At 36.9% G+C, this 24,726-nt stretch overlaps 2 protein-coding genes across 2 annotated transcripts in view; one reads left to right on the top strand and one right to left on the bottom strand.

Annotated features, from left to right (window-relative positions):
- Xrcc4 (X-ray repair cross complementing 4) overlaps positions 1 to 24,726 on the bottom strand; it is a 214,916-nt gene that overhangs the window by 158,685 nt on the left and 31,505 nt on the right. The window lies entirely within an intron of this gene.
- Positions 1,606 to 11,324, top strand: LOC116895190 (40S ribosomal protein S6-like). The gene is made up of 2 exons (XM_032896534.1): positions 1,606 to 1,755; positions 10,569 to 11,324. The coding sequence occupies exons 1-2, from the start codon at positions 1,606 to 1,608 to the stop codon at positions 11,322 to 11,324; spliced, it is 906 nt and encodes a 301-aa protein (XP_032752425.1).

The following is a 24,726-nucleotide window of genomic DNA, read 5'->3' as shown; positions in this document are numbered from 1 at the left end:
TCTGGCTCTCTGAACTAAAAAGAAGGCTGAGTGCTGCTGCTTTGGCTGCAGAGGTTCGGTTTGGTTTTTTTCTACAGACAGACAACAGCAGACAATTTTAATACAATATGTTACATGCTATAGCATATAATATATGCCAAACTATTAAGGGTTAAAAGCATCTTATTGTTAACAGAAGAAGCACTCAAAGAACAGAGAGTGCCTGGGGAGACAAGAGGAGGAGGTGACATTCCCTGCTGGGGTTACAAACAAATGGGAGCCACTGGCTTGGGAAGAAAATCCCAGTCCTTTGTAAATGCAGTAAGCATTTTTCACAACAGTCATCTCTTTGGACCAAATAGTTAAATGATTTATTGAAAAGATTCTTTTTAACAATAAGAAAAATAAGGGACTGACTGTTCTGATGAGACAAAACTCACACTCTAGAATTTTGTGTGTCTTGATAAATGTGTATAGGGATATGTTGAAGATATCTTCCACTCAGTAATTTCTTTTTCACATGTTTATTTAATATTTATGTATCTAGGTGTCTGAGTGTAAGGAGCTATACAACACGTACACAGGAGCCTGTGGATGTCAAGTGAGACACTGATTCCCCCGGAACTGCAGTTACAGACGGTTGTGAGGTGCTGCATGGACCTGCGAACTGAACCTGGATCCTTTGCAAGGGCAACATTAGCCTTAACTACCAGCCCTGCTCCTGTCCCTTTTTCAGGAACTTAACTGTGTATCAGGGACCCTTTAAAGTGAACCACATTATTTTCTAAGGATTTAACTCCAGTGCTAAGTAATTTGTAAAAATTATTATTATTCAAGGTAACAAGCCTTAGTGTTTTACTCAAGAATAGTAATGCCTTCTTCCATACCATTTTACTAATATTCCATTAGATGACTTTTTGTATGCTGGTTGAATTTTCTCAGATCTTAGCAATTCTTATCATTTAAAAAATAATAATATTTTACCAGCTTATAATAATTTTGCAAAGCTACAATGTTCTCCAATAATCTGTTTCTGATATGCATCTGTTATATCTCAAGATAACAGGACTGTTTAATACACTCTAAAATGTACTTTCTTACTGGGTGATCCTTTCTCCAAAAGGAGACATAATTTCAATATCTGAAATATTAATGCAAGGCAAGAATAGAACCAGGACATGTGACAAAAAGTGACAAGATATGTGACAACAGAATGGTCAACTCCCCCACCTAAGAGTCTGTGGTGTGAAACTGAAATTCACTGCCCTATAAACTGAAATCACTCAATAGACAGAGTCCTAATGGTTTCCCTTATTTGTATATTAAAGACATAAATACTAGAACTGTATTCACATATCCCATGATTCCAATGGTTACATTTCGTTATTTTCCTGAACTTACCCAATTCACATTGCTCTGTGCTGTTTCTCAGTGTCTGTCAGGAGGCTTACAAGTATAAAAAGATATCTAAACATATTAGCTGTGAATGAGGAGAGTTTACATAGATATGTAAGACATTCTTAAACAAGAGCAGCATACTTGGTATGTTTAAGACTCTCTTGTTCGGATACATTGTGGGCTTGTCTACAGAGTAATAAATGATGGAGAAATGCTAGCCGCCTTAAAATGAGGGAGGGAGGACTGACACCAGCCCCAGGAGGCTCCAAAGAGCAGCAGGAACTATTCCAAACAGACACAGATGTCCACCACATGAGAGCCAGCACAGGACCACAGGGACATGATGAAAGTCCTCTGTCCCCTGGTATTCCTACCGAGGTGTGAACAGCCATCTGTTCTTTATTTATGTTTCTAGAAACAAAATAACTTTCAAAATGTATAGAGGAAAAGTATGTTAAACACAAATGGAAAAGGCGATGAACTGACTCCATGCTATAACGTGTTTTAGTAGATACACAAGAAGCAGTAATAAAATGCCTGCTAAATACATTTATCTCTTCAACAATAAACAAAATAGCTGAAAATGGTCACGAGTTAACTGGTACTGGTCAGTTTTATAGGTTATTACATTTTTGACAACTATTAAAACAAGAATCAAAAAATAAAGAAATAAAATACCAGTTTCTTTAACATTATTCTTCCCCCATGATTGACTAAAATCATATTGGTTTAGTAAAGAAACAACAAGAGATAGTTGGGCACTTCAGCCTAACTGCAAATATACTATGAAAGAAAAAAATTAAACTTAGATGTTATGAAAGTACTTGCATTCTATAGCTATAAGAAAAGACTATTCTAAAGGTAAACACCAAGCCATAATTTAAGATAATAATGCTTTCAAATTGCTGCAGTCAGAAAATTGAGAGTTCACTATGCCAAATGTATGCAGACAAGGAATGAAATGTGGGTTATTTATTGAAGACAGTGGTACTTCCAATGAACAAGACATATATAAAAACTTAAGGAAAGAAAAACATTGCGTGAAGAACTCTGCAGCAATCAAGTCATGTAGCAATCAAGTAGATATGTCTGTGCCCGTTATCACAAAAGACATGTAAACTTTATCTTCTAGGAGTGATTTTATTCTCTTATCTAGTATCTTAATATAATATTTGCAGTCACAAAGGTGTCACTTTAAAGGAACAGCACATGACTAGCTCTGGACTTTCTTCTCCATTTGTTTTGTGTCTACAACGTGTGATGGTAAGGGGATCTACTTCATATGACTGACATACTAAGGAAGCTTCTATTGCAAATTACAACAAGCTTATTTAAGTGCCTGACAAATGTACAGTATCACAATAAATGTAAAACATAGTGATTTCCAAGTAACTGAATTTGGGAACCATTTTATTTATTCTTTTTACTTATTCTTCTCTCACACAATACAACCTGATCCAATCATCCTCCCTTGTTCCCTCCCAGAGTCTCCGCTTTACACACACATGCGCACACACACACGCACACGCACACACACACGCGCACACACACACACACACACACACACACACACACACGCACCATTTTCTCTCCCCCAAACCCAGTGTTTCTCCATTTCCCTGCAGAATAGAGCAGGCTTCCCAGTGATACCAACTGAGCACAGCATAAGAAGAAGGAAGAATAGGCACAAAGCCTCCTATCAAGTTGAATGACGCAAACCGGGGGGAGAAAGGGATCCAAGGAGCATGCAAAAGAATCAGATACAATGTACTTTCATTGTTTTAAGTCCCACAGGGGAAAAAAGCTAAACAACCAAAACATATTTGCTAAGGACCTGGCTTGCTGCTTCTGAGCCCTGCTTTGTCCTTTCTTTCTTTTTTTTTTTCCTCCATCTTTATTAAATTGGGTATTTATTTACATTTCAAATATTATTCCCTTTCCTGCTTTCCATGCCAACATCCCCCTAACACATCCCCCTCCTATTCTATATGGTGTTCCCTTCCAAATCCTCCCCCAATTACCGCTCTCCGCACCAGAATTCCCTTTACTAGGGGTCCAGTCTTGTCAGGACCAAGGGCTTCCCCTTCCACTGGTGCTCTTACTAGGATATTCATTGCTATCTATGAGGTTGGAGCCCAGGGTCAGTCCATGCGTAGTCTTTGGGTAGTGGCTTAGACCCTGGAAGCTCTGGTGGGTTGGCATTGTTGTTCATATGGGATCTCAAGCCCCTTCAGCTCTTTCAGTCCTTTCTCTGATTCCTTCAACGGGGGTCCCATTCTCAGTTCAGTGGTTTGCTGCTGGCATACACCTATGTATTTGCCTTATTCTGGCTGTGTCTCTCAGGAGAGATCTACATCCGGTTCCTGTCAGCCTGCACTTCTTTGCTTCATCCATCTTATCTAATCGGGTGGCTGTATATGTATGGGCCACATGTGGGGCAGGCTCTGAATGGGTGTTCCTTCTGCCTCTGTTCTAAACTTTGCCTCCCTGTCCCCTCCCAAGGGTATTCTTGTTCCCCTTTTAAAGAAGGAGTGAAGCATTCACATTTTGGTCATCCTTGAGTTTCATGTGTTCTGTGCATCTAGGGTAATTCAAGCATTTGGGCTAATAGCCACTTATCAATGAGTGCATACCAAGTGTGTTTTTCTGTGACTGGGTTACCTCACTCAGGATGATATTTTCTAGTTCCATCCATTTGTCTATGGTTTCATGTAGTCTTTGTTTTTGACAGCTGAGTAGTATTCCATTGTGTAGAGGTACCACATTTTCTGTATCCATTCCTCTGTTGAAGGACATCTGGGCTCTTTCCAGCTTCCGACTATTATAAATAAGGCTGCTATGAACAGAGTGGAGCATGTGTCTTTGTTATACGTTGGAGTATCTTTTGGGCATGTGCCCAAATTGCTTTATCTTGTCTTAAGAGAGAGAAGTAAATAGGAATCACTGAAGAATCACAGCTCACACATTTCCTTATCCCTGAAAGACACACACACACACACACACACACACACACACACACACACACACACACACACACACACACACTCCAGATCCCTGCAGGATCACCCCTATGTATTACCAGGTTAGCAAAAGTTTAAGCATGGAAAAGTATTTCGAAGCAACTCAGGAATTTTAATCAAAACAATTAGAGCTGATTTCCTACATGAACATGCCACCTGGTGAGAATGCTGCATAGCAACTTGGCAAGGGGAGAATAGAGAATTTCATATTATAACATACACAGTTGACCATGGCACATTGTGTAAAGGCATCATTGGATTATGCATACAGAAAATGTCATTTGCACTACACATACATACAGACTTAATTGTATTTAATTATGGATGCATAAACCAGTGCTCAATGTGATCACTGTGATTGTGAATCTGACAGCTAATTATTTAGAGTCATGTAGACTTCTCAAGATTTTTTTCTATTTTTGTGCCCTTCAGTAATTTGATTTGACACAGTTTAATGTTATACTCCATCATTAGATGTTATCAATATGCAAGCATCCCAGAAAAGCAATTCAATTTTTAATTTTAGAACAGTTTTAAATACTGAAAGAAAACACAGGGCATATCCATAGTTTTTAGATTTTTAGTTTTTTTTAGCATATGGCATATTTTAAAATGAAGAAATATTTGAAGGAACTTAAAAATAGGATATTTACTAATTGTGTTTAACAAGCTATTATAATATAAAATTCTATGTATTTCGAATTATCATAAAATATTATGGGTTTATATTAATAATAAAATTATAAAAGCTCTAAAAATATTGCAAGCTTATGTATGGTATATCTAGTCAATACACTCAAGCTTTGTAAGTAGCAAGAGGAAAATGCATCCTCTCGGCCTGTCAGAGGTTCTGTCTGAAAACCTTACAAGAGATCAATTCACAGTGTCTTAGACATTTTACAAATGGGAATCCTGCTACCAGGACAGCGCCAGTGCAATGAACCATAAGGTTGTGGGTCATCATCATATATTTTAGTCATAAACTCCTATTTAAACATAGACCTTCCTCCACGGCGGACAAACCCCTTTTCCTCTAAACTATACAGCAGCCTACCTTTTACTCTATATTCTGAAACAGATGCTCACAAAGTTGCTCACAGGCTGTCTTAATCAAACTAGTCCACGTGGGCCTTGACCTTGCACTCCTCCTCCCTCAGCCTCCTGAGGACCTGGGATCACAACCCTGAGGTAACAGGGTCGTTCATCAATTTTAATGAGTTTCTACTCTGCACAAACTATACCCCACTCCCTGTAGTCATGACTAAAAATGACTTCCATATTTTCCTTGGAGGAAGACATTAGTACATAAAAGAAAGTATTACTCAACCTATGCAAGTAAGACTTTGTTTCCCTTACCATCAGCACAGAAAGTCTACTCCCCATTTACACACATCTTGGCTATAGATAGCTATACCTTTATTGTTTCACCAAATGTCCTAATCCAAATCTTTGTTTTTATTTTCATTATGTACAATGATTCACTGAACCTTTTATGACCTCTAGGTTCTTTCGAAGAATTCTGTCAATCATGCCCACTGCCCTCAACCTTCATGTTCCTCATCAAATTGCTCACATGGGCAGTCCTGTTACAATCAACTATTGAAGAAAGGAAATAATCTTACATATAGGTTTCAAAATAAAATTAGACTAAAATAATAGCAATTCATTTTTTAATTTAGGAAATTACAGAAAGGTTTTATATTAATTTTTATACTTATATTTTTTATTTATCACTTTTATATTTTCCTAGATACATCCAGTTTGCTAATATCCAAATTCTACAGGTGACATTGGAGGGAGGAGAGGAAAGGGAGAAATTATATAAATATTATTTCAAATATAAAAACTAATAAAGGTGAACTACATATAAAAAGAGAGAAAAATCTCAAACAACTTTTAGCATTAGGAAGGTTGAGATATGAAAGTGGAATCATAGTAGGACAGGCATCTGTGTGTACAACCACTTCCAAATTACATTAAATAAACATTAGCTGGATAATATGCCATCTACCTCTACACAGATTCTTGTCAATAACTGATAGAATAGAGAACAGATATCAAAGGGAAATGTTTTAAATAATGGAATAACCACATTTTAAAAATGCTTATGTTTTCAAACAACAGTATTTTGCTGTTGATGTTTTGTTTTATTTTGGTGTGTGTGTGTGTGTGTGTGTGTGTGTGTGTGTGTGTGTGTGTGTGTGTGTGTGTGTGTGTAAAATTAAGAACACTAGCATAACTTGTTTGATTTTCCCTTAGTTACTAGGCGGTATATCTCCTAGACTGGTCAGATTTCTCTTAATTTTACTTTCTAAAACTTTACTTCCATTAATTATCCACCATTCTAATATTTTTAACTTATTGTTTTTGCAAGAGAGTTTTCTTTTATTTGATAGCAGTTTTAACATTGTGTATCCTACTTTTTGTTTCACTAGTGCACATTTATCTAATTCATCTCGAAGTGTTAGAAATTATCAAAACATTATTGTATCTCTTGGGTTTTGTTTATTCAACCCTGCTATACACTTTTGAAAATTTAGATAGATCATTCATTTGCATGACAGGACTTCCTTGATGTCAACCAATATGTAGTTATCTACTCATATTAAAGAATAAATCTTGAATGCCAACCATATACCAGGCTCATTATACTCTGACCATTCAGAAACACTGGATTCAGAGACACACACTACCATGCTCCAATATGTAAGACCAATATGTATGTCTGTCTGTCTGTCCATCTGTCCTTCCTCCTTTCTTTCTCTCTTTGAACAGCTTTCTTTCAGTAGAGATATAAAAAAGGAAAGAAATACTATCAATGCAGCTGAGCAAAGGACGAGATTGGTTTCCAGTGTTAATTATGAGGTGTGTCCTTTGATCCTCAGGACCCTCCATCTTCCTTCCAGTGTTGTGTTTAATGTTATGAACTGGCAGTTTAGAAGTTTGATGAGGAGAGCAGAGGAAAATCGAGCTATGGATGCCTGCTTGGTCTAAGCGTTCCTCATGACATTTTAACAGATCTTCATGGTTTCAGCTTCAGCTGCACTCCTCACGTTTAGAGGCTAACCGGCCAGTCCACTCAGGCTTTCTGCTTGGACTTCAATTTGCTTCTGCAGCAACCTGCCTGAGGAGCACCAGGACCCATTTTCCACAGGACGGACTGAATGATAAACATCCTCTGCTCTTCCTGGCTCTGAGAGTTTATAGTTGACCCTCTGTCATGTCAACAGAAAGCTCACATAAACGACTGAAGCACCAGAAGCTACCTTTAAAAACCACACAACTGTGATAGCGCACATTACATATATCCACCCTGTAAGCAACTCTGCGAATGGAGAGTTAGGAGGAAAACTGACGGAAGAACAGACCATAACAATTCTCTGAAATTTAAAAGTTAATGCTATCCTCTCCCTCTTAATTATGGAGTTTTATATTCATACCATCTATTCCAGCGCGTACCACACACATTTTCTTTATTCTTACTTCTCATCGTCCCGCCCTCTCTCCTGCACCTCACCCTCTCTCCCTCCTCCCCACTCCCGCTGAATTCAAAGATGACTTCTACCAAAAGAGAAGAAATATTTGCTCAATTGTTTTATTTATGTTTTATTTATTTATTTACTGACCTAAATGTTGCATGTGATTTGTAAACATGGGCAATATTTATTTAGGTATAAGACAAAGTATAGGTATCAAGTATATATTCATACCATAAATGAATTTACGATAGCCTAAGCACTCAAACATTGTAATCCAAAGGGCACTGCAAAATGTATTGTCAAATACAGAAAAAGTACGCACAGAATACAAGCTTCACAGGGGTATAAAAAAGTAAAGTTCTGGCCATGACCAAAGTGTGAGTCTGCTTGTATTCTACACAGCAGTACAAACTTGAAATAAACACATAATGACAAAAATGGTGGTGTTGATCCAAGTAACTTTGTAAGCCTTTACATGTTTATGCTGTTTCTAAATGCTAGCTCATCTCTCACACAAACATTTTTGTTTTCCTTTAGACAGTGAACTTCAAAATGATTTTACCACTCTATGATAATTTCTGTATTAACACAATGAATTATAAGAAAAAACTGCCTTGAGAATATAAAATGACCTGTTTTGATTGTTCATGTGGTTAATAAAAATCCTGCAGAAGATCCCTTGTAGACTATAGAATTTCAACTTATCTCTTGAGAAAAATGATTTAGTATATACAAAAATATATATTTATGAAATTATATTATCAATTTAAGTAATGAAAGAAAATTGACCTAGTTTTATCCAAACTATGCAGCAATTAGGTTGACGTGGTTATGCATAATTCATTCAATTCTATAAGTTGTTTTAATTTGTTTATAGCAAATATATATTTGTTCCGTTAAATGGTAAATTCACAAACATAACATAACTGTGAAATTGTATAGAATATATTAATAACATTACATCTGAAGTTGAGTAGCATTGTACATAACAGGAAACATTTACTCTTCTGTAAGATGTTCTCCTGCATGTTTATAGGCCAGGCCTCAAAACAGAAAAGTAGTAAGCAATCCTTTCAAAGAATTCAAAATAAGCCTGATTTTATGATCAGAAGAGATCAAAATCTTAAAAATACTGCAAGGTCGAATTTGCTGTTACTAGTGTCAGGTCTTCTGAAAGAACTCCTTAGACAGACACACACTAGGTAAACGATTCTCCTGAGATTTTTTTTCCTTCACACACAATTAAATAATCCCGTTTACACTGAGACAGGTATAACTCAGGAAGAGAGAAGAGAAATCTGACCTAGGGACAAGTATAAAGGTGCACGGCCACAGTTAAGGAATAACTGAGAGAAAGACTTTGACAGGAACCTGTCAGGATGAAGCAGGCATGAATGAGGGGAAGCCGACGCCTTATCTTGAGAACTGGTTCAGACAAAGCGCTGATGCAAATCCCACAGGGATCAGACTGGTGTTGACAGGGGAGTTGCTTTGATTAATGTCAGATATTTTCAAGGATGTTTGCTATTCAAAGGGCAAAAATACATGGAACATTCCCTAACAAATATATGACTCTATATCCCAAATATATAATTAGCTAATATCTCATTTCAAAAAACGTTGTTTTCATTTTAAGATGGCCATCTGCAAATCGTAGAATAGAAGAGCTAAGTCCCCCCACCTCCTTTCTTTCTGTTGTCTCTTCTCCCCGCTCTCTCTATATGTATTCATTTCACTCACTTGTATTTATAAATCACTGAAATTTGATTATTATTATTATTATTATTATTATTATTATATAAAGCTACAGAAAAATAAGTTAAAATGGCAGGTTTAAATAAAGTATCCTTAACAAAGTAGTTTATAAATAGCTATTTTAAAACAACATTCCTGTTACAGAAATGACTATCATATGCAAACTGTATAAATGTTTTTAAATGTTCTATATGTTGAAATTACAGGTAATTACTTTTGAACTTACTGATAATTACTTTTCAATCATGTTTATTCTTATAGTTTTTACAGTGCATATTTTGATGTGTTAGAAAAAAATTTAAGGTCATTTGGTGAATTGCTTCCTGAGTTAGATTTTAAATCAGTCTGGTATAGGCAGGTTAACAATGAATCTTCATTTTTGGAATTAAATATAAACAAAGTACTAGAGACTTGTTTCTGATAAAAGCATAATAAAATTGTAACATAACACTGAAAGCAACAATTTCCTGGCTTATGGCCAGGAAAACAGAAAAGGAAATAACATTTGAAATGTAAATAAAAAATATCCAATAAAATAAATAAATAAATAAAGCCAACGAACAGAAAACAATTTGAGGCCTACAGACAGGCAAAATATTTAAAACATGAAATATTCTTATATTTCTATAATACTAATTCAAACTTAGTCTACATTTGAAATAAATATTGTGTTGAAATTTTTTATCATAAAGATCTAAATCTAATAAGATAAATATCATAACACTACAAATTCCTCTTCACCAGGAGACTATAAATTACACAAAAATCAACTTTTCTGAATAGTTAATAATCTTTATTATGGAGAAAAAAATGCCAGATTTAGTAAACTAAAGACCAAAGAAATCTTTTGCACTCAAAACTGTGAGAAAGAAAAAAGAATAAATTCCCAAAAGTTTGGATTTTTTTTTTCTTGTTAAAATCTCAGAAAATAAAATAGGCGGTTGGCTGGGTCAAGATTAAGCTGAATATTTCCTTCCCTGCCACTGGCTGTCAGAAACTCATTGAAGCGGATGACAAACACGATCTTCGTTTGTTCTATGAGAAGCGCATGGCCACAGAAGTGGCTGCTGATGCGCTTGGCGAAGAGTGGACGGGTTATGTGGTCTGGATCAGAGGTGGGAATGACAAACAAGGTTTTCCCATGAAGCAAGGCGTTTTGACCCAAGGCAGAGTATGCCTGATGTTGAGTAAGGGGCATTCTTGTCATAGGCCAAGGGGAACTGGAGAGAGGAAGCACACGTCTGTTCGTGGATGCATTGTGGATGCCAATCTGAGTGTTCTCAACTTGGTTATTGTAAAAAAAGGAGCGAAAGAAATTCCAGGACTGACAGATACTACTGTGCCTTGTCAGTTGGGACCTAAAAGAGCTAGTAGAATCGGAAAGTTTTTTAATCTCTCCAAAGATGATGATGTTTGCCAATATGTTGTCAGAAAACCCTTAAACAAAGACGTTAAGAAGCCCAGGACCAAAGTAACCAGGAATCAGAGTCATGTTATTCCCCGTGTCCTCCAACACAAAGGCTCCCAGGAACAACTCACTAAGAAAAACAAGGAGGAGGTTGCAGATTATGCTAAACTTTCGGCCCAGAGAAAGAAGGAAGCCAAAGAAAAGCGCCAGGAACAGATTGCCAAAAGCCATAGGCTGTCCTCTCTGAGAGCTTCTACTTCTAAATCTGAGTCCAGTCAAAAATAAGTCTTTAAAAGAAACAAATAATCAGACCTTGAAAAACAAGAAGAGACATAAGGCATATCATGATTACTGTGGTTTATAGTATTTTCCTATTCACAGACTAATCTTAAATGTTTTTATCACTTGATTCCAAAACATCAAGAAAAAAAAGAACCCTAATAAATAAATAACAGTAAAACGAAGAGAGGACATGGAAATGTAAAAAGGAACTCATCCTGGAGAGGGTAAATATAACAGCCTTTCTCATTAGTTAATTTCACTGATGCAAGAACGTGTATACTATATACTCACAAGTATATAGAGTATGTATGTGTGTAGGTAGACATAAACATCTTTATGTTGATGCATGTGTGTATGCTAATACATGTATGTATATGTGCATATATGTTTATATATGTTCAAGGATGTATATATAGGCAGATAGATGTGTGTATATCTGCATATGTACATGTGTATGTATATTTGTTTATGTGTATGTCTATGTATATTTGTATATGTATGCATATGTATGTGTAAGTGTGTATGTGTGTATGTTTTCATATGTGCATGTATTTTGTATGAAGGTATATGTGTTAGTGCAAATGTGTATGTGTCTGTGCTTATATGTATAAACGTATATGTGTATTTACATGTTCGTTCATATGTGTATTTATGTGTTGCGTCTTTATGTTGACCTTACAGCAAGCAGTCAGTGTGGTAGAAACTTAATGTCATGTAATGTAGTACCACTGTACCTATATTTTCTTAAACAATTGACTCATCATTTCATCTGTGAATTTTACACATTTTTCATTTGGCATTTTTCCTTAATTAAATATTTCATTACATTTCTTGGGAAGCACTCTGTACTCCAAATGACCTCTGCTATTATAACCATGTATCACCTGACCTCAAAAATATAGTTCAAATACTGACCTTTCCACTATGTTTAGGAAGCTTTAAACACCAAGAAACCTCTGTGGAAAGTAATGCACTTACTTTATTATGGGTGTTATGAATATTTACAATTTAAGAATCTCCAAGACAATTGCTAACCGCTTTTTTGTATTCTCAAATTCCACTAGAGCTAAGCTATAGAGATAATTTTAAAGTAAATAAATTAGGAACGAGTAAGTAGCTCTATGTATATTTAAATATTGTTTAAATAATTACAACATATGATATAAAAATTACAATAAGGATTATAATGGGACCATCATTCAAAAACTTAATGATTGACTTCGAATCTGCAGTAAATCAGTTTCAGTGTTTACTCCTTGTCCTATGTCAGTACCCAAGCTCCTAAGTAGCCACTTAGGCCAAGCACTAAATCACAGAGGGGGCGGGCAGTGTTTGTGTAGGTGGCAGAGGTTTAACCAAAGCTCCCTAATCCCCAGTGCCTCTCTGTGGGTGGTCCATCCTGATGTCACAGCTGCCTTAAAGCATACTATGCTAAACAAACTGTTACTTAAACAGTAAGGAGAAACAATGTGCTCTGTTCTCACTATCCTACCCCAAAGAAGGGGCTGTCACATAGCAGGCCTACAAGGTACTAGAGTTAAGGAGCAGAGTTGAGTACATTTAGCAATCAATTCTAACAGTAATATCCCTTTGTTTGAAATATTACTCTGAATTAGAAATGAATGTTTCAAAACATACAGTATTCTTTGATCACTGCTGCAAAAGATGGTTAGGAGACCAATAAGAATAATTTAAAATGTTAGCATTATTTGGGTCTCTGTTGGGTTGAATGAATTATGTATTTGTTTCACTGTTAACTATAATTATTAAAGTATAACATAATAAAAATAACATGTAATGATATACTTTTTACACATATTTACTAAATTTCCAAAACAATCCAAACTACTATATGTCAGAAATTAAAATGGCCCACTTTATTAAACTTAGTTATTTTAAGAAAACGTGCTAAACCTAGTTATCTATGAACAAAATGCCACATAAAGTAGAAAGGTGCCTTATTTTATGAAATATCAAAAAGAGCTACTAATGGACTGATTCAAACATATCCATCCATACAGGAACCCTTAAGAAATGATAATATGCCACTCCCTAAAAACCAACCCTTCAAGCCATTCAGGGAATTATGCACTCTCTGGAAGCCTATCAGTCATACTGGCCAGAAAATTAGCCTTCCTGAAATACCTGATCCTTTTGGCTTAGCTGTCAACTCACCAGGGAACTCAGTGGGAAACAGCCCCCAAAGCCAGCAAGGGAATCTTGTTGGGAACATTTCTCTCCCTGCTACCTTCCAATACCAGTCCCTTAATCATACCCTAGCTCTGTAACAGACTATTTGCAATGGCCTCTCCTTCCTCTGCTCCCATTCCCAGGGGTCTGTGCAGATCAGAGTGTCTCACCCAATACTCCTCCCTTCTGCAGAGACTCTCAACCATGCACCAATACCCCTCAAACCCATTCCATCCCTTAGTATCAGCTCCCAATATCTAAAAGCACATTATATCCAGGACCCAAAGTAGCTACACCTGACAGGATCTCAGATGCATTCCCTACCAGGAAATACACAGCACTCACACTCTTCTAAGAAACATAGAGGACAACAGAAAACAAGGAGACCAGATATCAGCACCTAGAAGTATGAACACCTCAAGCCCAGATGCCTAGACTCTGGCATAAAAAGAAAATAAATTATCCACCAAACACAATGTCTCCACTAGAACACAAAACTCTACCATATTAGGCCCTGAGAAATGCAGTATGGTTGAAGCACTAGGTATGCATATATCAAAATAGCTATTATGAGTATGCTCAAGAACCATAAAAAGGATGCAGATGCATCTCCCAATGAAATCTATGAAAACACAAAGAGTGGAATAAAACAAACAGTATGCAAGACATGAAAGTAGAAATGAAGTTATTTTTAAAAAAAAAAGAAAAGAAAAGAAACACTGGGAACAAAAACTGGGAACTCAAATGTGAATCTCAGAGGCAAGCTTCATTAACAGAACATAAGAGATGAAAATGAGATTCTCAGGTGTTAAAGACAGGATTAAAATAAGAAGAAGTTAAATTTAACAAAATCCAGGAAGAAAACATCCAGAAAATCTGAGACCAATGAAACAACCAACCCAACGACTAATAACAAAGGAAGGAAAGAACCCAGGTCAAAGATACATAAAATAACTTAGCAAAACCTTAGAAGAAAATTCCCCAAACCTAAAGAAGGAGGTTCCTACCAAGGTCCAAGAAGTATACAGAACAACGAATAGATGGGAGGAAGGGGAATTACATATGACATGTAATAATAATAATAATAATAATTATTATTATTATTATTATAATGCTAACAGTAACACTAAAGGTACAAATCAAGGCAAGAATAATAAAAGCAATAAGGGAAAAGACCAAGCAACAACCTACCATATCCAGCAAAACATCAATTACAATACATGAGGAAATAAATTCCATCTCAGGAACAAATTTATGCAGTAGCTACTTACAAATTCAGTACTACAGAAGGTACTAGAAGGAAAATCTCAATCTGAAGAGGTTAACTATAACCCTCTCCACCCCCCACAATAAACAAACAAACAAACAAAATACCCACAAGGAATAAAAAAATCCAAGATCAGCAAATCAAACCATGGAGGAAAAAAACTCACACTGCGGCAACAAAATAGTGAGCCCCAACAAATATTAATCACTGATAACTCAGCATCGATAGCTCCAATTCCCCGATAAAAACAAGCACAGACCTGCAGACTGTATTGGAAAGCAGAATCCATCCTTCCGCTGCATCTAAGGAACACACCTTCACACCAAGGAGAGAAATCGCCTCAGAGTAACATGAGGCTAGGATATTCTAAGTAAATGGGCTCGGGAAGGGAGCTGGTGTAGCCACTTACGAACACATGGACATTGAACAACTGTCTGCTAACTCAAACTGGGACGGGAAGGAAACGAAGGAAGACATTAAAGACTTTCTGGAACTGAATGAAAATGAAGACACGGTGTGCCTGAATTTATGGGAAATAATCAAGGCAGCTCTAAGAGGCAAGCTCACAGCAGTAAGTGCGTATTTAAAAAAAAAAAAAAAGAGAGAGCAAGTTCTCATGTTATTAACTTAAGAGCATGCTTGAACGCTCTAGAACAAAGTGAGGGAAAATAAAGTATGTCACTGGTATCTATCTAAATCTACATATTTAAATGAGACTAGTCATAAAGGATCCAACTTGGCAAGCAAGTTGGAGAAATATTTACACTAACCAGGGATTTGTTAAAAATATTTAAGCCAACAATTTCTCTAAAGGAAATTGCATGATGTCTAGCATTTCATCTAACACTTAGTGAAGCAGCATGGAGGTCCTAGTGCTTGCTCACAGTCATGGACTAGAGAGGAACCTGGAATGTTACAGGTCAATTATTTCTTCAATACTGATAATAATTGGCAGGTTGCATTAGCATGTACTTATTCTAAGATCTCCTCTTAAGATTTTTTTATGATACCCCATGTGTAAACTTCTATAGAGATAGTTTTCAATGCACTTACAGATGCCTCTTGAAAAGAGCAAGGAGCGTATGTCATATATGAATTCCTAACTGTCCACAAAAGAATGTACCAAGCCCTGGTCCAGCTCCAAAGTCTGAATTCACCATAATCAATCAGCTTTCATTAGACGCTTCTCAGCATGTACTATTATAACTGACTCTACATACTGTGTTCAAACTCTTTCTCTTTTAGAAACAGCAAGTCATAACCAAGCCCAACTACTAATGTCCTTCACAATAATTTTTCTCCCTTCAGACTTCTATATGACCACAAATTCAACCTTTTCTCATAACTCATATCATGCTCACTCTCCCTTGGGAGATCAGTTAATATTCACCAATGGGCAAGCCAAGGCACTGGCCTCCTCTCTGACACTAACACTATCTTCTCCAGGTGTTCAAAACTCTCAGGAACTTCTTCATCCAAACACAGAATTGTTAGCATCCCTTGACCTTGTGACAAGTCACTTGACCCTGCCCTTCTTGCTCTACTATCACCCCACTGCCCTCTGCTGGTGGAATGAATCCGCAGGGGTAAAATTTACCACCATTGGCAGATACTACTCATCTCTCAGAAAAGTGCATAAAATAAGTTCCTGTAATGTTGATACTTTTTCTAATATACTTGCTGTTTGTGTTTACAAGGATTAGACAAGTTCATATGTTCATAATCATTTACCCTTCTCCTTTCTAGGACTCTGACTACAACTGAAACCTAATGATGGTCCTGCTTATACTAACAAGAGCCTTAAGGAACTTTGTAATTTATGAAATATTAATTATGTTATTGGAATTCTTTACTATTCACATGGTCAAGAAATTATGGAATGTCACCATCATATATTTAAAAAGCAAACTTTAAAGATAAAAAGGGGGCATATAATACCACCTAAATAACAGTATACTGTGGTACATTTAGCGAAACTTATGTAAATTTCACTCACTTTAAACAATGCTTCTTCTGCTGCCCAAAAACATTTTGCATTTAGGAGGCACAGTCTAAAATATATGTTAAATGAAAGATCTAGAAATTAATCAATGAAAAGGGATAGATATTCTTCTAATACTAGGACAAGATTGTGTCATCCCTGAAAATGAAAAAAGACAGAGATGGCTCTGTATCAATGCATCAGAGGAGGACAGCATCCTAGAGAACACCTGAAAATGAGTGTCTCAGGAGAGACAACATCCTCAGTAAGAGGAGCTGTCCAAAGAGGAAGAATGAGCTGATGACCTGGGGAGATACCAAGACTCATCAAGTCAAGATCTTACGGAAAGTGGCCCCTAAATGATCTTGATATCTTTACTAACTATAGCATTTGTTAATTCTCAGACTGTCAGTGCAGAATGCAAATGTTTTTGGTCAGGAGAGGATAAAAGTCACTCCTATAATATAAAACTGTATAGTTGTTTTGCCAGGCTACAGATAGATATTATCCTTAGGGACCAGTTATCCAGACAGAAGAGTATAAAAATATTTACTTACGTGAATGGAAGATATTTAGTTGGACCATTCTAACTGATCAAATGCCATAATCCAGACTTTAGAATAATTAAGTAATCAATAGAAAGTTCCAATACTAGAAATTAGAGTTTTATGAGATAAAGAAAGGAATATATGATGTACTGCTTATTCAAATTGATATTATTGTACCTACAATGGCACTATCTTTGACAATGGTTTACAAAATAACCCTTGGCTTCATTTGGCACATGGCAGTCAACACGAACAATCTTTTGATAACAGAGGAAACCCATCTGTTCCTAAGCCCTTAAAAAAACTTATGTAGTATAAATAGTACAGGAAAATGGGAGGAAGTAAAGTCCACCCTCACCTGTCTTCACCATCAGTTGAATACTTTATACTCCTGTCCAGGATTTTTTGTTTTTTGTCTTTAAATCACATTTCTTATCATGTACTATTGGAACTTTGTATTGAATACTTAATTATTCTAAAATCTGGATTATGGCATCTATACAAGGTCATAGATAGAGATCTATTTGTGTTTTCCTACATGAGGAAATCCAGTTAGTCTAACATTTATTGAAGATGTTTTCTTTTTTCCATTGTGTATTTCTGGCTTCCTTATCAAAATAAGGTGACCATAGGTGTGTGGTTACATGTCTGGGTTTTTTTTATTCCAATGATCAATATGTCTGTTCCTATGCCAATATCACATTGTTGTTTTCTGTAGCACAGTTTGAAAAAAAGGATAGTGAAACCTCTGGAAGGTTTTTATTGCACAGGACGGCTTTAGCTATCGTTTTTGGTTGCTTAGTTTTTGTTGTTATTTTTCACATGAAGTTGACTGTTATCCTCCCAAGGTCTGTAAAGAATTGTGTTAAGTTATGTTAAATTACAGCTTGTGTTGAATCTACAGAATGCTTTGGTAATGTGGCCATTCGTACTATGTTAATCTGATGAATCCCTCCTCACCAGAGATCTTTTGATCTCTGATACCTTCTTCAATTTCTTTCTTCAAAGACTCCAAGTATTTGTCATACAAGTCTTTCACTTGCTTGATTAGAGTTACCCCGAGATATTTTATATTATTTGTGGCTATTATGAAGGGTGTTGTTTCCCTGATTTTTTTCTAAGCCCATTTGTCATTAGAATATAGTATGCTACTGCTTTTTCTTTTTTTCTTTAAGCTAATTGTCCAGCCAATTCAGTGAAGGTGTTTATAAGCTGTACAAGTTCCCTGGCAGAATTTTTGTGGTTGCTTATGTGTCATATCACAGCACACTGATTTCTTCCTTTTCAATTGCTGCTTCCTTAATCTTCTTCAGTTATCTTCCTGCTCTAGCTAGAACTTCAAGTTCTATTGAATAAATACAGAGCTAGTGACAGCCTTCTCTTATTCCTGATTTTAGTGGATTGCTTTGAGTTTTTCTCCATTTAATTTGATGTTGTCTGTAGGCTGACTGTAAATTCCTTTCTTATGTTTAGCTAAGTCCCTTCAGCCCCGATCGCTCCAAGATTTTATCATAAAGATGTGGTAGACTTTTTGTCATAAGCTTTTTCATCTAATGAGATGAGCACGTATTTTGGGTTGTTTTCTTTCAGTTTTCTATATATGGTACATTACATTAAATTTCAGATGTAGAACCCTCCCTGTATCGTGCTGCATGATCTATTTGATGTATTCTTAAATTTGGTTTGTGAGTATTTTATTGAGTATTAACTATTTTTGCATGTATGTTTATGAGAGAAATAGATCTGTAATTCTCTTTCTTTTTTGAATCTTTGTGTGGCTTGAGTATCAGAGTGACTATAGCCTCATAGGTAGAGTTTGTCAGTGTTCCTTCTGTTCGAATGTTGTGGAATAATTTAAGGACTATCAGCATTAGCTCTGCATTGACAATCTGGAAAAATGTGCCACTAAAATTTCTACACTTGGTCATTTTGTTTGTTTGCTTCTTTGTTTGTGTTTTTGTTTGTTTTGTTTTGTTTTGTTTTTGTTCTTGTTGTTGTTCTTTTTAGGAGACTTTTCATGACTATTTCCACAGGGAACTAAAGATCTTGGGGAATTATCTAATCTTAATTTAACTTTGGTAAATGGTATCTATCAAGAAAATGATCCATTGTTTTAAATTTCGCAATTTTTAGAATACAGTTTTCTAAAGTATGATATCATAACTTTTTGGGTTTTCTCAGTATCTCTTCTATTTCATTTCTGATTTTTTTTTTTAGGTTGGATATATTATGTCTTAAAATTAGTTTGAATAAAGTGTTTGTCTATCTTGTTCGTTTTTTCAGAAAGAATCGACCTTTCTTTTTTTTGTAATTTTTTTTTTATTAACTTGAATATTTCTTATTTACATTTTGAGTGTTACTCCCTTTCCCGGTTTCCGGGCCAACATTGACCTAACCCCTACCCCTCCCCTTCCTACGCCCATTGCCTCGCTCCCCCAAATAATCACGTTCACTGGGGGTTCAGTCTTGGCAGGACCCAGGGCTTCCCCTTCCACTGGTGCTCTTACTAGGCTATTCATTGCTACCTATGAGATCAGAGTCCAGGGTCAGTCCATGTATACTCTTTAGGTAGTGGCTTAGTCCCTGGAAGCACTGGTTGCTTGGCATTGTTGTTCATAAGGGGTCTCGAGCTCCTTCAAGCTCTTCCAGTTCTTTCACTGATTCCTTCAACGGGGGTCCCGTTCTCAGTTCAGTGGTTTGCTGCTGGCATTAGCCTCTGTATTTGCTGTATTCTGGCTGTGTCTCTCAGGAGAGATCTACATCCGCTCCTGTCGGCCTGCACTTCTTTTTGCTTCATCCATCTTGTCTAATTGGGTGGCTGTATATGTATGGGCCACATGTGGTACAGGCTCTGAATGGGTGTTCCTTCTGTCTGTTTTAATCTTTGGCTCTCTATTCCCTGCCAAGGGTATTCTTGTTCCCCTTTTAAAGAAGGAGTGAAGCATTCACATTTTGATCATCCATCTTGAGTTTCATGTGTTCTGTGCATGTAGGGTAATTCAAGCATTTGGGCTAATAGCCACTTATCAATGAGTGCATACCATGTGTGTTTTTCTGTGATTGGATTACCTCACTCAGGATGATATTTTCCAGTTCCAACCATTTGCCTAGGAATTTCATAAAGTCATTGTTTTTGATAGCTGAGTAATATTCCATTGTATAGATGTACCACATTTTCTGTATCCATTCCTCTGTTGAAGGGCATCTGGGTTCTTTCAAGCTTCTGGCTATTATAAATAAGGCTGCTATGAACATAGTGGAGAACATGTCTTTTTTATATGTTGGGGAATTTTTGCGTATATGCCCAAGAGAGGTATAGCTGGGTCCTCGGGTAGTTCAATGTCCAATTTTCTGAGGAATCTCCAGACTGATTTCCAGAATGGTTGTACCAATCTGCAATCCCACCAACAATGGAGGAGTGTTCCTCTTTCTCCACATCCTCGCCAGCATCTGCTGTCACCTGAGTTTTTGATCTTAGCCATTCTGGTGTGAGGTGAAATCTCAGGGTTGCTTTGATTTGCATTTCCCTTATGACTAAAGATGTTGAACATTTCTTTAGGTGTTTCTCAGCCATTTGGCATTCCTCAGCTGTGAATTCTTTGTTGAGCTCTGGACCCCATTTTTTAATAGGGTTATTTGTCTTTGCCCCTCTATCTGTTGTAGGATAAAAATCTTTCATGTTGGTTGCCGTTTGTCCTAGTTCTTTGCATATTTTGGAGTTTTATAAATCCTTTATCTGTTGTAGGAGGTGGTTCAAAATCTTTTCACCCATCTGTTGGATGCTTCGTTTGTCCTAACCACAGTGTCCTTTGCCTTACAGGAGTTGATGAGCAAGCTTTCTTCTACAGTTTTGACCTCCAGAAATCACCATTTAAAAATCTATTCCATTGATCTTAGAGCATAAGCCATTGGTGTTTTTTTCAGGAAATTTTTCCATTGGTCTATCTGTCTGTCCCATGTGTGCTCTAGAGATGCTTCCCCACTTTTTCTTCTATTAGTTTGGAAATTGTATATCTGGTTTGATGTGGAGTCCTTTTTTGATCCACCTGGACTTTCCAAGCTTCTGGTATCTTTCTTCAGAAAATTGTCCATTTCCTGCAGATTTTTTAAGTTTTGTTGAATACTGATTTATTGGGCTTTTGTAGTAAGTATTCTGATGATTTTTTTTAATTTCCTTTTTTTCCAATCTGTTATCCCCTGATTCTGTATTGTTAATAAGTCTCCCTTTTCATTTCTGATTTTGTTAATTTGGACACACTCTCTGTGTCCTATTCTTTCCAGGGACTTTAATCATGAAGGGGTGTTGAATTTTGTCAAGTAACTTCTAATGGGAACATTTATCTATCTTTTTTATATAATGTTGATTTTTCCATCAAAAAGCATCCCTGAACCAACTTTTGGTTCTGTTTGATGTCTTGGATTCTTTTATTGAGTATTTTTAAATGCGATATTCTATGGTCCTTTTTGTTTCTACTTGGTTGATTTCAGCTCTGAGTTTGATTATTTCTTCTGCCTTCTGCACTAAACCTCCCTGGGCTTTTTTTTGGTTTTTGCTTCTTTTTTGTTCTAGAGCTTTTATGTGCCTGCTGTCAAGCTGGTGACATATGGATCTGATGATTTTTGAATTTCCTCTGAATCTGTGAGTTATGTCTCCTGTTTCTTTCTGCAGGCACTCAGTGCTATGAGTTTTCTATCTTGTTTTCTCAGCAACTTTTGGTTCTGTTGATTCTATAGCTTTCATTGTGTCCTCTGGTAAGTTTGGGTATGTTCTAGTACCTTCATTTCATTTTCAATAAATTTTTCCTAAGAAGCTCTTCCAATTTGGTTCTTTTTTCATTTTCTTCTTTGACCAGGTTATCATTGGTAGAGCATTGTTCAATTCAGCTTCCAAGTATATGTAGGCGTTCTTCCTTTATTGTTATTGAAGACCAGCTTTGGCCGTGGTGGTCTGATAGCATGCATGGGATTATTTCTATCTTTCTGTACCTGTTGAGGGCCGTTTTTTGACCAATTATATGGTCAATTTTGGAGAAAGTACCATGAGGAGCTGAGAAGAAGGTATATCCTTTTGCTTTAGGATAGAATGTTCTATAAATAAGTCCATTAGGTTCATGACTTCTCTTAGTCTGTCTACGTCTCTGTTTAATTTGTTTCCATAATCTGTCCATTGATGAGAGTGTAGTGTTGAAATCTCCTACTATTATTGTGTGAGGTGCAATGTGTGTTTTGAGATTTAGTAAGGTTTCTTTTACATATGTAGGTGCCCTTGTATTTGGGGCATAGATATTTAGGATTGAGAGTTCATCTTGGTGGATTTTTCCTTTGATGAATATGAAGTGTCCTTCCTTATATTTTTTGATGACTTTTAGTTGAAAATTGATTTTATTTGATATTAGAATGGCTACTCCAGCTTGCTTCTTCCGACCATTTGCTTGGAAAGTTGTTTTCCAGCCTTTCACTCTGAGGTAGTGTCTGTCTTTGTCTCTGAGGTGTGTTTTCTGTAGGCAGCAGAATGCAGGGTCCTCATTGCATATCCAGTTTGTTAATCTATGTCTTTTTATTGGGGAGTTGAGGCCATTGATGTTGAGAGATATTAAGGAATAGTGATTATTGCTTCCTGTTATATTCATATTTGGATGTGGTTATGTTTGTGTGCTTTTCTTCTCTTTGTTTTGTTGCCAAGACGATTAGTTTCTTGCTTTTTCTAGGGTGTAGCTTGCCTCCTTATGTTGGGCTTTACCATTTATTATCCTTTGTAGCGCTGGATTTGTAGAAAGATATTGTGTAAATTTGGTTTTGTCATGGAATATCTTGGTTTCTCCATCTATGTTAATTGAGAGTTTTGCAGGATACAGTAACCTGGGCTGGCAGTTTTGTTCTCTTAGGGTCTGTATGACATCTGTCCAGGATCTTCCGGCTTTCATAGTCTCTGGCGAAAAGTCTGGTGTGATTCTGATTAGGTCTGCCTTTATATGTTACTTGACCTTTTTCCCTTACTGCTTTTAATATTCTTTCTTTATTTTGTGCATTTGGTGTTTTGACTATCATGTGACGGGAGGAGTTTCTTTTCTGGTCCAATCTATTTGGAGTTCTGTAGGCTTCTTGTATGCTTATGGGCATCTCTTTCTTTATGTTAGGGAAGTTTTCTTCTATGATTTTGTTGAAGATATTTACTGGTCCTTTGAGCTGGGAGTCTTCACTCTCTTCTATACCTATTATCCTTAGGTTTGATCTTATCATTGAGTCCTGGATTTCCTGTATGTTTTGGACCAGTAGCTTTTTCCGCTTTATATTATCTTTGACAGTTGAGTCGATGATTTCTATGGAATGTTCTGCTCCTGAGATTCTCTCTTCTATCTCTTGTATTTTGTTGGTGATGCTTGTATCTACAGCTCCTTGTCTCTTCCTTTGGTTTTCTATATCCAGGGTTGTTTCCATGTGTTCTTTCTTGATTGCTTCTAATTCCATTTTTAATTCCTTCAACTGTTTGATTGTGTTTTCCTGGAATTCTTTCAGGGATTTTTGTGATTCCTCTCTGTAGGCTTCTACTTGTTTATTTATGTTTTCCTGCGTTTCCCTAAGGGAGTTCTTCATGTCTTTCTTGAAGTCCTCCAGCATCATGATCAAATATAATTTTGAATCTAGATCTTGCTTTTCTGGTGTGTTTGGATATTCCGTGTTTGCTTTGGTGGGAGAATTGGGCTCCGATGATGCCATGTAATCTTGGTTTCTGTTGCTTGGGTTCCTGCACTTCCTCTCGCCATCAGATTATCTCTAGTGTTACTTTGTTCTGCTATTTCTGACAGTGGCTAGACTGTCCTATAAGCCTGTGTGTCAGGGTGCTGTAGATCTGTTTTCCTGTTTTCTTTCAGCCAGTTATGGGAACAGAGTGTTCTGCTTTCAAGTGTCATTTTCCTATCTACAGGTCTTCAGCTGTTCCTGTGGGCCTGTGCCCTGAGTTCACCAGGCAGGTCACTTGGAGCAGAAAAGTTGGTCTTACCTGTGGTCCCTAGGCTCAAGTTTGCTCGTGGGGTGTTGCTTATGAGCTCTCCGCAGGGGCAGCAACCCGGAGGACCTGCGATGCCCTTTCCGGGAGCCACCGTGCACCAGGGTCCCAGATGGCGATTGGTGTTTTCCTCTGGAGTCAGAAATGTGGGCAGAGTGTAGTCTCTTCTGGTTTCCCTGGCGTGTCTGCCTCTCTGAAGGTTTAGCTCTCCCTCCCACGGGATTTGGGTGCAGAGAACTGTTTATCCGGTCCCTTCAGGTTCCAGTGGTGTCTCAGATGCAGGGGACCTGCTGCTCCTGTACCCTTATCTACAGGAACCCAGAGGCCATATACAGTTTCCTCTTGGGCCAGGGATGTGGGCAGGGGTGGGCAGTGTTGGTGGTCTCTTCCGCTCTGCAGTCTCAGGAGTGCCC

This window comes from Rattus rattus, chromosome 3 (assembly GCF_011064425.1).
Source record: "Rattus rattus isolate New Zealand chromosome 3, Rrattus_CSIRO_v1, whole genome shotgun sequence".
In the NCBI taxonomy this organism is placed as follows: Eukaryota; Metazoa; Chordata; class Mammalia; order Rodentia; family Muridae; genus Rattus; species Rattus rattus.
The sequence above is the reverse complement of the archived record's forward strand: the minus strand, read 5'-3'. Positions and strand labels throughout refer to the sequence as shown.